General features: G+C 42.8%; 1 protein-coding gene across 1 annotated transcript in view; it reads right to left on the bottom strand.

Moving 5' to 3' along the window:
- The window catches only part of TAF1B (TATA-box binding protein associated factor, RNA polymerase I subunit B), a 169,225-nt gene that overhangs the window by 82,971 nt on the left and 72,853 nt on the right, over nt 1-13,401 (bottom strand). Inside the window, exons 7-8 of the mRNA XM_073568208.1 lie at nt 5,998-6,160; nt 4,901-5,000 (exon numbers count right to left, since the gene is read on the bottom strand). Of these exons, the coding sequence (XP_073424309.1) occupies nt 4,901-5,000; nt 5,998-6,160 (263 nt within the window). The remainder of the gene's footprint in view (nt 1-4,900; nt 5,001-5,997; nt 6,161-13,401) is intronic.

Genomic DNA, 13,401 nt, shown 5'->3' with positions numbered 1-13,401 from the left:
CTCTTGTTTCTCCTGAATAATGAACCCACATTAGACACGTGTGGATTAAAGCACAGAGATTAATTTCAAGCCAAATAATCTCCAAAGAAGCGAGGGACCTCGTGTAAGTTAAAAGCACATCTCTGGGTCGCAGGGTGTGTATAGAGAAGATGCACTACAGAGAGAAGATGAAAAGGGGACTCGTAAGGCTGACAGCATGACGGGGCTTGTGGCGCTTTAGAAGTTCTGTAATAAAAAAGGTTTTATGGGTCAAATGTGGCTTAGTTTTTGTACAGAAGTAGAAAACGTGAGACGCAATTAATAGGAAGAGGAGGTGTATCTAAGGTAATCGTTCTCATTAAATGGAAATAAACAGCAGAGATGGAATTACATCACACACAGTCTCGTTTCATTTAGTCTACAAAGGATCATAAAGGAGCATTCCCCAAATTACTGCTGGGGACCCCCAGTAACCTTGAGAAAGGGGTGCTGGCTCCAGAGCCCCATCTGAAGGGAGCAGGGGGTGCAGCGCTTGACCTCCTTTTCATTCCTTGTCTATGTTCCCCCCTGGAGAAAGTCAAATACAGCACTGCAATTTCTGGCAGTCCTACAGAAAATGAAGCTGTGGCCAAGCATGCGACCCTCCCCTCCATTCGAGATGGGTCACAAAGTTCTTTTCACGGTGTTCAGAGCCCGTTCTTGGGATAACTAGACATTCAAGCAATGGGACTCCCAAAGATCATCAAGTTATCCCCTTATCCTGTTAGTTGATAAACGTGAATTTCCACAATTGAAAGTTAAAGCAATCTGTCACGCGGTTTTTGCTATGTAATCTGACAGCAGCATAATGTAGGGACTGAGACCCTGATTCCAGAGATGTATCACTGCAGATCTGGCAGAGCTCTGAATGCTCAGGGCTATATGAGTATAACCCCGCCCACACTACTGATTGGCCACTTCCTGTGTACACTCAGTGATAGGGGCGTGGCTGGACTAGAAAGCAAGAGACAACTTGGCCTGTAGTGATAATCTCCTGCTGATAAAACACTGATTGTATTTAAACAGCAACACACAGCCGAGTAAATGACATATCGCTGAAATCTCAGCCCCTACACCATGTTGCGCTCAAATTACATAGTAAAAAACCTGCAGACAGATTTCCTTTAGATATGGGATGAATAGATGCTATTTAGCAGTAGCCCTGTGCCAACTCACAATGCATATGAAAGGAAGTACATATAGCAAACTAAAATGCATTTCTCTCTGTATTTCACATAACCACCTTGGGTGTATGACTAAATTATCTGTATTCAACCAATACATTGCCTAGAAATTTAGTTACCAGTAAAACTAATTCTAATTTCTCAAATCCTCCTCCAGAACAGCACACCAGAAGAAGCCAAATGACAATTTTTTCCAGAGAGAGAAAATAACGAGAGAATTGTTCTACCAAAGGTGGATGTTTGAAGAAGATGTGGACCGAAACCCAGTGTGGATCCCTGCAGATTCGCCTCCCGGACGCAACAGCCTTATCCACCCCTTTGGTAGCAGTCCTATCCGCCCCCTGGACGCGACAGCCTTATCCACCCCCCGGAGCAACAGCCCTAAACGCCTTTATGCCCCCCCCCGGACGCAACTGCCCCTTCTGCCCCCCTTCCCCCCGGTCTATTCGCACTACGGAGGCCGTCAGCCCTTTCTGCCCCACGTACGCGACATCCCTTTCCACGCCACGGAAGACTCAGCCCTTTCCGCCCTGGTAACAGACAAGGCTCTGGTGGAAAGTGCTTTGAATTTCGCTAGAGGAGAAAGATCCTGGGACATAGCAAGGTCCATATAAACTGCACAATAAGCCTGTCGTCTAATCAGGCTGCTGATCACCTGGATGAACACGCAAATGACAAGTCATAGACTGAAATGGTTTTTTGGTTTGCACAAAAAAAAAAAAAAACTCCTCGTTCTCATCACCATCCTGTGTCAGCAGAACTCATGCGGATGACAATAATGGCAGCAGACACCACAGAATAAATCGATTACAGATGGTTCTGTGCGCATTTGAATTTGGGTTGACTTGTGTAAACAGGATGTTAAACGGCATGTTGCCAGACGGCAGCTGTTTAACACTGCCAAGTACAGCTTTGTGTTTCACAATTTGTATTTGTTTGGTTTTTTTTAACCCAACTTTGCTATTTTGGAAACTTTCTTGCCTTTCCTAGATCCACAAGCCTGATTCCAGCGATGAGTTACTTACTGGGCTGGGTTGTCGTTCTAATAAATTCAGTGTTTGATTGGCAGGAGATTATCACTACAGGACTAGATGTCTCGTGCTTCCTAGTCAACTGCTATGAGTAACCACACCCCCACCACTGATTGGCAGCTTTCGGGGTGCACTGTGCATGGGCAGAAATCTGCTAAAACAGTGGCGTAGGTGGGGTTATACAGAGCTCAGCAAAACTCTGAATGTTGCAAAAACGTACTAAAATATGAATATTTTACACAACGTTTTTCCTGCCAACATTCTGATAACGGCATCATTGTTCATCATGGTTGGTTCCGATGTGGTCAAGTTAGATATTCGTGCCTTTAACCTCTTTAAGGATAACATATGGGTAGCACGACCTGCCCGAAAATTTCCTTTACCTTTGTACTTCCTATTTTGATTCTGAAAGGGTTTTTTTTTTCTTTTTTTAAGTAGAATGTCCAAGGCAGGACCAAAGACATGTTCTTCTTGGAAAGGCATGGAGAACAATTTTGAGACTGCATCACATCACACCACCAGACCAAGGGATTGTTTTTGCTTTTTTCTCCTGTACTTAAAACGCTATCTCTTGATTAGGAAAAATGCAAACATTTTTGGTGCATTTTTGTTTTATTTGAATGGGTGAAAAGCACAAATTAACCTGCTGAAGATCTGAAAAAAAAAAACATGATACGCAAGGAAAATAAGAGTAGCAGCATGGGCATGAGATTTCAGAAATCTCATTCATTTTTCTGGTAATGTAAAATTCAGCGTTTTTTTACGCATGCGTGTTAAAACATCCTATCAATCTTTTTGAAGACTAAGGGCCTTTGCCACAATTTCCCCCCCCCCCACAGTAGACTACCGTACATTATGGATGGAAATACCGACAATCTTCTTTGCCAGACTCTATACATGCAGTGGTCACTATTGACCGCCTTGACATGTAAACAGTTAATCGAGCTGCTGAAAAAACTGATAGCGCTCCATTATCTTCACTAAAACTTGGCTCGCAAGGGGCAATAAACGCATTTAGGGCAAGTGTAGATGGATGAATTATCTGTCCAAGTGCGACCAGACAAAACATCTGATGTCACCCGGACCGATCTCAATCTATTGGGCCGGGAACATGTCCAATTTTTTTTCCTCATACAGAGTCTGGCCAAGGGAAACAAAATCTCTGCGTGTCCAAGTTTGATACAATTTTTGGTAAGGCTTTTCTCTCACCCCAGAGCTGCATTCACAGCTACACCGGCTCAGTGGTGCTGTATAATATCCTCCATGCTGCTGCTTCTGTTTCTGTGCTAGAAAGAAACACGAGAGCAGGAATCCCTCATGTCTGTGTGTACTATGTATGGGAAACATTAAAGCATCTGGTTTCCAACCACTAGCTCAGAAATAGAAATAGTTTGCAAAGAGCAAAACTGGTGAAAGCGCAGGAGTCCTAATCAATCCCAGTAACATTACTTAAAAAGAAAGTGAGCAAATACTCTGCAGTAAATAAATAGCAATAGTGCATGAAAACAACATGGGGTACTTGGTTAACATAATTTTTTATAAAAAAAAAAATTAAAAGTTGTCCCACCGCGTCAAGGTGAACCTATTCGGGACATTCCTAACCTCTAGTATTAAAATTTTACCATTTATCAAATTACGTAAACGTGAATAAGGGCTGAGCCGGGCCGAGACCACGACTAATGGACAACCAGCGATGGAGAGGTATATAAACGTAATGTCCATCTCAAAGAAAAGAAGGACAAACCCTTATTTGCACTGAAACAAAAAGCTAAAGAGATGAACTGGAATATAAGTTTGTATGCAACGCGTAGGAGCATGTTCACAAAGGTCAGTAACATGGCCTCCCTTTTCTTTGAGCTGGACATTAGATTTATTTAGCTCCCCATGGCGAGCTGTCTATAAGTCGGGGTCTGGGTCCTTATTCACATTTATGTAATTTGACATATGGTAAGGTCTTAAGACTCGGCGTTAGAGCTGTCCCAAATAGGGTCACCTTGATGTGGTGGGATGGCTTTTACGCTTTTTTTAAAAAAAATCTAAATTACGTTGTTAACTACGGTAAGTACCCCATGTTATTTACATGCACTACTGTTATTTATAGCAGGGTATTTGCTCACTTTGCTTTTATCCAAGGATCTGTCCGATTAGTGGCCAGTGTAGACCTGCTCCTACACGCTGCATGCATAACAACTTATATTCCAGTTCGACTCTTTAGGTTTTTTAATAAATGGACATGCAGTATGACTTTTTTTTTCAGCAATTTGTGCAAAAATATATGAGGCATCTCCTTTCCACGAAGCATTTACACAATCAGTTTACTACAATCCCTCTGCATTATGAGAAAGCAGAGCGAGTGCAGCGATATACGACGGGTGCATCAGTTTATACTTCTTTTGTAGCCGCTTTTCATACAGATATAGAGGTCTGCAGAGGAGCGGTGAACCCTAGCTTTTAAGAATCAAGACTATTTTCTAATTATTATTGTTATTTTTTTTTAACTTTAGATGCGTTGCAACAATAAGAAAATGCTTCCGATTGAGCACACTGCACTCTCTCTCAGCCATGGAGGGCTGTGCTCATCCAAAACCATAGGACATAGTCATTCACCTGGTTACACATAAGCCATGGCTGATCAGAACACAAACATTAAAGATTAATAATACACACCCGAACTTGGAAAATATGTATGTCCGGCCCATAAAGATTTGTTTTCTCCGGAAAGTACTGCTGAGAATTGTAGTAAGGGATGTGACGGTAGAAAACCAACCTGTCAAATAAAATTTAGATTATCAATATATATTTTATAATCACACAGTATACCAGCCAGGAGGTTGGACACAGCCACCAATGGTTTCTCTTGTTCTTATTGTAATGTGCACATTTTACATTCAGGCTGAAGGCAGCAAAACCTCAGACAAACCCATGTGGAAATAAGGAATAAAGATGTGTGTGTGTAATATACCAGAATATGTGTTAACCCTTACATTGCGCAAAGTTCCTCCCGTTCACTCCGATAATAGCTTTACACCCCCTTGGCATTATCTCTCAAGCAGCTTCATCAGGTCATCATCTGGAAAGGTTTCCAGTGAACAAGTATGCCCCATCAAGAGTTCATTTGTGGAATCACCAGTATTTAGAAAACATTTACGTCCAACAAGCGTGTTTTCTAGAGGTGGTGTGGGTACACAGGACAATACAGTACTGAGCCCTATTCCACAACTGTTCTAGGTCAGTAGATGGCAAGGATCAATCAACCAAGTAAAGAGAAACAACAGTCCACTTCTTTAATCCATGAAGGACAGTCAATCCAGAAAATTGCTAGAACCTTGAAGGTATCATCAAGTATGGGATAACTTGCTAATCCCTGAGGGTTCACTACTGATTCCCGCGATGGTCCACTACTGTGATCCCAGCCGATTCCACCTTAGCGCACATGCTGGATCTCTGCCAGCTCCATTCATTCTCTATAGGACTGCCTGAGCATCAGTCAACATTCTCTGGCAGTCCAATAGACAATGAACCGAGCAGAGGATAAGCATGCACACCTCTGCTACATTCGAGATGGAGATCTACCTTTTTTCTCTGGGGGGAAATCCTTTAACAAACGCAGGAGAGCACGTGCAGAGAGGTTCGGATACATTAGGATTCATTTGTTCTGTCAGTATTAGCTCTGGGCATACATTTCGCAGCGGTTGTCCCCCAAACAGCACATAGTGACGCAGAACTCTAATGGGGTTTCAGGTTTTCTTCGGTTTGCGTCTTACCTCAATAAATCAGAAAGCGTGACTGACGCCCGAACCCACAGTAAGGAGAGGTAGCAGAACGCCAGGGTCATCGGCATGCTTAATCTTCTATCCCAGGGTTTCTTCTTCATGTGTAGACTTGCATCCACGGATCCGGACTGCACTGAGGTTGCAGTTTCTGCATCTGGAAACCAATTTAAAAAAGAAATAAAACAAGTCAGAACTGAAGTCTGAGACAAAACGTGCGCGACACGGATAGCCTGAATGTAACACGCACTTTTCATTTGGCTGAAGAGCAATTTACGGGGGGGGGGGGGGACCCAGAAAACAATTTTTTCCCTGTCCATTGTATATGTGATCAATGTTAGATCAAAAGAGGGGATACAACTGCTGGGACCCCTAATACAGAGGGTCTAGTGATCCTCACCCACACCTATAGAGTTGTAGGGACAGATAGCGGTGGAGGCCAGGGACCCCTTTATTTAGCAACCACTGGGGGACAGTTAAGCTATTAGGTAGGTTTTTCACCCTTGGGGGGACAATTTATTTAACTTAATACCATATATTTGGGCTAATAATCATCTATGCAATTGGGTTTCATTAAAAATGTTTCTATATTTGCCATCTATAGCCTAAGTATTGCACTTGTTGATTGTTGGCTGAAGAATGAGTGAAATAAGGATCCGCCAGTGAACTCTCATTCTGATAGGAGCATGTGTAACTCTTATTTGTCTTTCACTGGGCTTGTCTCAGATTTTTTACGATCCAAACTGAATGAATGGGGAAAGAAAGAGCCTGTAAAAGCCAAACGGTGAAACATTCTTCTATGACATTGAATTGCAAAAATGATTTTTAGCCCCAAATGCATGCATCTAAGGGGAAGAGATGGGGGCGATTGTTCCCAAAAAGGTGGACACACCCTTTGAGAAATAGCATAAATCAGGGCGCAGTCAGACTGTCGTATAAATCGGAACGCAGTGCACGGACTGGCCGGCGGCTCAACCAACCCAAGCCTGACAGCTGCACAGAGATAAGTGAAGCTGCCATGCTCAGGTAGGGAAAGCCGCCGGCCAGTCCCGTGCCCTGCGTTCTGATCTCGCCCAGATTTATGCGGCTGTCTGACTGCGCCCTTATGGGTACAAGATATCTGGAAATGGGATAATGATCCAAGGATTTGTTGTAAATAATAAAAACGGAGTCAAGAAGAAATTTTCCCCAAAATATCCAACCGGAGATTTTTGCCTTTCTTTGGAACTACACAGCCAGATTATGAAATTTGGACTAAATCAGCTATGTGCCTGATAAGAGAAGCTGTGAAAACTAGGATCAATCATTCCAATATTTTCTCATCTTTTTCTATGGGGAAACTCTAAAGACTGAAATCTCTAACATGCTCCTCTGCAAAGGCAATTTTCTGTTTTTGCTCTTGTTTTTCCTCCCCTTCTTCCAAGAGCCATAACTTTATAATGTTTCCGTTGACAGAGGTGTATGAGGGCTTGCTTTATGTAGACAGGTTGTAGTCTGGGGTGACAGGTGACACCGTTCCCTTAACCATTCAGTGGATTCAAAAACAGGAAAAACAAATCCAAGTGCAGTGAAAATAAGGAAAAAAAAAACTCCAATAAAACTGCAATTTTGCAACTGTCTTAAGTGTTTATGGTATTCACAGTATGTACAGACGAACGAACCTGAACGAGAGAGAGAGGAAGAGAGATGTAAAGGTGAGCGAACCTGAACGAGAGAGAGAGGAAGAGAGATGTAAAGGTGAGCGAACCTGAACGAGAGAGAGAGGAAGAGAGATGTAAAGGTGAGCAAACCTGAATGAGAGAGAGGAAGAGAGATGTAAAGGTGAGCGAACCTGAGCGAGAGAGAGAGGAAGAGAGAGATGTAAAGGTGAGCCAACCTGAACAAAAGAGAGAGAGATGAGCGAACCTGAACGGGAGGGGAGAGAGAAAGAGAGATGTAAAGGTGAGCGAACCTGAACGAAAGAGAAAGAGAGAGAGAGAGAGAGAGAGAGAGAGAGAGAGAGGGAGGGAGAGGGAGGGAGGGAGAGGGAGGGAGAGGGAGAGGGAGGAAGAAAGAAAGAAAGAAAGAAAGAAAGAAAGAAAGAAAGAAAGAAAGAAAGAAAGAAAGAAAGAAAGAAAGAAAGAGCGCGCGCGCAAGAGAGATCTAAAGGTGAGCGAACCTGAACGAGAGAGAGAGAGAAAGAAAGAAAGAAAGAAAGAAAGAAAGAAAGAAAGAAAGAAAGAAATGAGCGAACCTGAAAGAGAGATGTAAAGATGAGTGAACCTGAATATGAGAGAGAGAGAGAGAGAGAGGGGAAGAAGAAGAAGAAGAAGAAGAAGAAGAAGAAGAAGAAGAAGAAGAAGAAGAAGAAGAAGAAGAAGAAGAAGAAGAAGAAGAAGAAGAAGAAGAAGAAGAAGAAGAAAGAAAGAAAGAAAGAAAGAAGTAAAAATGAGCGAACCTGAATGGGAGAGATAGAGAGAAAAAGAGAGAGAGATGAGCGAACCTGAACGAGAGAGATGTAAAGATGAGCGAACCTGAAATAAAGGCAGAACATGCAATGTCATCCGAAACTCCTACACTGAGAACAGGTGCAGCGTGAGAGTCAATGGAAAGGGGATGGCCTATTTCCAACAGAGATGGGGAGTGAGACAGGGCTGGGGTATAGAAGTCCATGACATACCAGTCTCTTCTTAGACTGATAATAGTGGGAGAAGAGGAAAGTGCAGCAGCCATAGCAGCGGTTTATGTCAGTGCCTGCCACAGACTAAGAGAAGACTGATATGCCATGGACCTCTATACCCCAACCATGGACATGCCCCTATCCTCTAAAAGGAGCCCGATATATCCTGGACCTCTATATGCCTCCCTACCCCTGTACCCCTATTTTTAACATTTGCTTTGGCAATGCTAACATGTACTTAGTCATGCCAAAAAAGATCATTTGAATTTGAGAAAGAAAGAGAAAGAGAGAAAGAGAGAAAGGAAGGAAAGGAAAGACCATTTTACAGCACCAAAGCTCAGGTCTCCATTTACGTTTATGGCTTTGAGGTACAAGTTCGATTATAGTTCTGGTAACCGAATCAAAATTTCAACAAAAGTGTGGTTGAACGCGACAAACCCGAACATCCATGAGTCTGCTCATCCGTAATTGTATGGTAAAAATGACCTGGTAACCTGAATCTCCATGTCCATTACCCAATAGCAAACACCGGTATTTTTTTAAAAAATTTTTTATTTAAGTGGTGAGGGAAAAAAATAATCAAAATTCCCAGAAATTTTTTCTTGCGTTACCATTTTAGAGATCTGTAACATTGTCATTTTTTAAGACAATGGAGCTGTGTGACTGTTGACATTTTTAATGTACACAGCTTTGGGGAAGATACGACATTTTGATTTAATTTTATTGCAGAATTGCAGCAAATGAAAAACCACAATTCTACCATCTCCAGATTTTTTCGCTTTGTGGCATCTAACAATAGGGTTAAGTTTTGATAAACTGGACTTTTATGAACATAACGATACCATACACTATTTATTTTAATGGGAGATAATGGAAGTGACTCAAATTTTTTAATATTATTTATAAACACATTTTTTCTTTCCCTTATTTTCGAGTTCCCTTAGGGAACTTGAATCTGCGATCGTCCGGTCACTTATACTACACATTGCAATAGCATAGTACAGCAGTATTTAGGACAAATCATGGTCTCCTAAGAAGACCAGCAACTGGCTGGCCTTCACAGAAATACTAAGGCGGCAGATACAGGAGCCTTCAGCAAGCCCCCAGCTGCCACAGCAATCCATCGACCACCTGAGATCGCTAACTGGGAAACTGGGAGAATTATATATATATTTAATGGGTAAATGTATTTTCAAGGCTAATTTGTCTTGTGTGTTAAATAAATGAAAACACCATTTCTGGGCAATATATGACTTGCATCCTGCTTTTTACTCCGTTTACCTCTGTGGTGTTTCTCTCTCTAGTTTGCAATTGACTCTGAACTGGTGGGTGGAGACGATCTGATATGATGTCTCATATGCACAACTCACAAAAAGGGATTTCCGCTATCATTGCACACAGAAAAATACAGCAGCAAAAAGGATATTATAAAGCAGTATTGAGCTGTCTGGATGTGAATTCAGCCCTGGCGGGAAAAGACTTGTTAGAAAGCTCAGCGCGATTTTTCTGTGTCTCCCAATACTGTTTTCTCATTCCTACTTTTCCCCCATCCAAAGACTATAAGGGCAGCGTAATAATCTGAAACCTCCCCGTCTTGTTTTAAAGGGAATGTGTGGTGATATTTATTTTTGCATTAATAATTATTGTTTATATATTCAATTATTTTAATGAAAAACGAAATGTCACCTTTTAACTGAGTTTTTTCCCCTTTCTATAGCTATTGGGCACTGTCAATTTTTACATGCTGGTTTATAAATATTTAAGCATGGCACCTGTACACCGTAGACACAACACCCTCAGGACACAGGAAACTGGTCGTTGTCTGACTGCCTCTTCTATTCTGTGGCTTCCTCAGCCGTGGACTGGAGATGCCCCCTATGCAGTCGAGTTCACAGCTGTGGGGGAGAATCAGGTTCCATTTTTTTTTTCTAGCCCACAGCTTTACTCTGAGCTACAATTTCCCTCTGTCACCACTCACGCAGGGTTCAGCAGGAAGTGACAAGAGGCTCGAGGCAGCGGTGGTGAGCGCAGGGCAGCAGTCTGGTATATTTACTACTAAAGCCAAGCTACCGAGCTATTCTCGCGGCTGGAAGAAATCACCGTGAGATCAGTGTGAAATGCAATAACAGAGCAGCGAAGGTGACGTCTTCCAGCGGTGAGAAAAGCACAGTAGCTTGGCATTACTAGTAAAATACCAGACTCCTGACCTGCGCTCACCACCGCTGTCACCGCAGTGTTCAGAGCACAGTAGTGTAATTATCTGCTGTCTTCTGAACACTGACTCAGGCCTGCTCAGTGTAATGCCTCATTCAGAAGTCTGTAATGCAGGGACATCGGAATAAGGCTTTATACCGACTGAGCAGAGCCAGGGATCTAATCCCATCATGATTGTTACAGTCCGTTGAGTCGTGTGTCAATTCCACCAAATGTGATACACCTCAGTGGAATGTATCTAATCCTATCACGTGCGATACAGTTCACTGAGCCGTGTATCTAATCCTAGTGTGTGATACAGTCCACATAGAACTAGATACACAGCTCAGCAGGCTACCACAAATGAAAGGATTAGATTCATGGCTATGTGGCCTGTAACACCCGATAGTCTGCTCATCTGTACCTAATCCTATCATGTGTTATACAGTCTGTGTACTTAATCCTATGATGTATGATACAGTAAGCAGCACAGTGCCAACTAACAGAATCAGTGCTGACGCCATCCTCCGTGATGCTGCCCACATTTTGGGATCACTTAGGCAGGTCCTTTAGTGTTGGTTGGGTGAACTGGGATGTCTGTCCTTGTGGGATACACTTATATAGTGCTAGACAGCCCGCCTGATCTAGTAGCATGGGTATCAATAACAGGCTGTAAGCCAGACACTGTGCACCACACGTACCTGTGTGACTGGCATCCTATACAAGCCTCATTTATGTGCACTTTTTACTAGGCAGCCACCCCCTCCATGATACGATAGGCTTGTGAGTTGTGGCTGTTTCTATTTTGCACCTGTGCTGCCCCCACCTTTATCATGGAGGTCTGCTGCATCCTGCCAGTGCATTGCTAATCTGACTTGGTGTTGGTCAGGCTGTTTCTTTCTCTGGTATGTTTATCACTTTGCAGTCACCAACGACGTAGCGCTGCACTGTGATCCCTAACTTCATCCTCCCTTATCCTTTTATAAACGCCCATAAGGGGAGGGGAGGAGTGACATCAAACACGTGATCAGACCCCGCCCACTTTTACAGCAGTCGTAATGCAAGCTAGGAGTACATTAAGTTTTCATGTCTCCCACTTGTGGTTAACCCCTTCATCACCTTGGACGTATCCATATCTCAGGGTTGGCAAGTACTTACCGACCTTGGATGTATGGATATGTCCTGGTGATTTTGCATGCATAGGGGCTGTGAGTGAGTGACCGCTGCCGGGTGTTCAGCTGATATGACAGCTGACACCCATCACTAAGTGAAAGGAGCAGTGCCCACATCGCTACTGGTAGTTTAACCCGCTAAATACTGCAATCGATACTGAACGCTGCATTTAGAAGGCAGGCATAGGGAGGTGTATCCCTCTGCCCTCCAATAGGAGTCATTGCGAGAGCCTGATCGTTGCGATGGTGACCCAATGTCATCATGACAACATCAGGGTCACCACAGCTAGCAAGCTTGTTACAGTATGCTCAGAGCATGGTATCACAAGTTTGTATTAAGTTAAAAAAAAGTGAAAGTCCCATAGAGGGACTACGTAAAAAAAATTTTTGTAACAAATAATAAAAATAAAACTATATTGTACCCATAAATAAATACTTTTATGGACAAAAAAAGTACACATATTTGGTATCGCCGCATCTTGAATGACCCGACCTATAAAACTGTCCCACTAGTTAACCCCTTCAGTGGACACCGTATTGCTGTAATAACACCGACCAGAAGAATTATGTCGTCTAATCACTTATACCGCATGAGGAACGGCATAAAAAAATTATATAAAACCAATTCTTGATCTGCTGTTGATTTTTTCATTCAGCCTTCCAAAGATCACAGTAACGTTCTTCTCACATTTATACTGCACTCTACGCTGAGCGATTACATTGGGATTTCCGTGTAAATCTCTGAAATACATGATTCAGACAGAACACGCAGCAGAAGATTCTGTATTATAAAGCAGATGGAGGCACTGTGGATGCCATAGGACCTGTGATCTGGCAGTATTCATCTTTTTAGGCGTTAATAAAAGTGCAGTCGGCTGCAGTTTTGTGCACTTCTGAAAAAAAGGAAACTGCTGAACAGAGGCCAGACGGAGTCCAGAGTAACTCTGCTGCCTCATTATAATGAATGGATCCCTCAGGGGTTTCGTCTGAATCACACAATTTGGAGATTTAGATGGAAACCCCAAAATAAATGCTCAGAGTAGAGCGCAGGATAAATGTGATCCCAAATGTTGTGTAAAATGTTCCCAATAAAAGCTTCAACTCAATCCACAAAAAAAGCAAGTCCTCACTTAGATCAGTCATATGTTAAAGGAAATATAGCGGGCTTCCAAGTTACTGGTAGTACAAAGGCTCCGGAAAAGAAAAATGCCTCCTCACACTCCAAAATAAATCCAGCAAATTCTGCACTCCCAAAAAGATGGACACTGCCGGATCATAGGCCAGATTGCGTTCACAGTGCCTCCACCTGCCTCATTATGGGGAATCTTCGACCGCGGGGATGTGTCCCTTTTGTTTATCGATCCGGTAGGGTTT

Source organism: Dendrobates tinctorius, unplaced genomic scaffold (assembly GCF_039654945.1).
Source record: "Dendrobates tinctorius isolate UK_male_01 unplaced genomic scaffold, ASM3965494v1 ptg000021l, whole genome shotgun sequence".
NCBI lineage: Eukaryota > Metazoa > Chordata > Amphibia > Anura > Dendrobatidae > Dendrobates > Dendrobates tinctorius.
The sequence above is the reverse complement of the archived record's forward strand: the minus strand, read 5'-3'. Positions and strand labels throughout refer to the sequence as shown.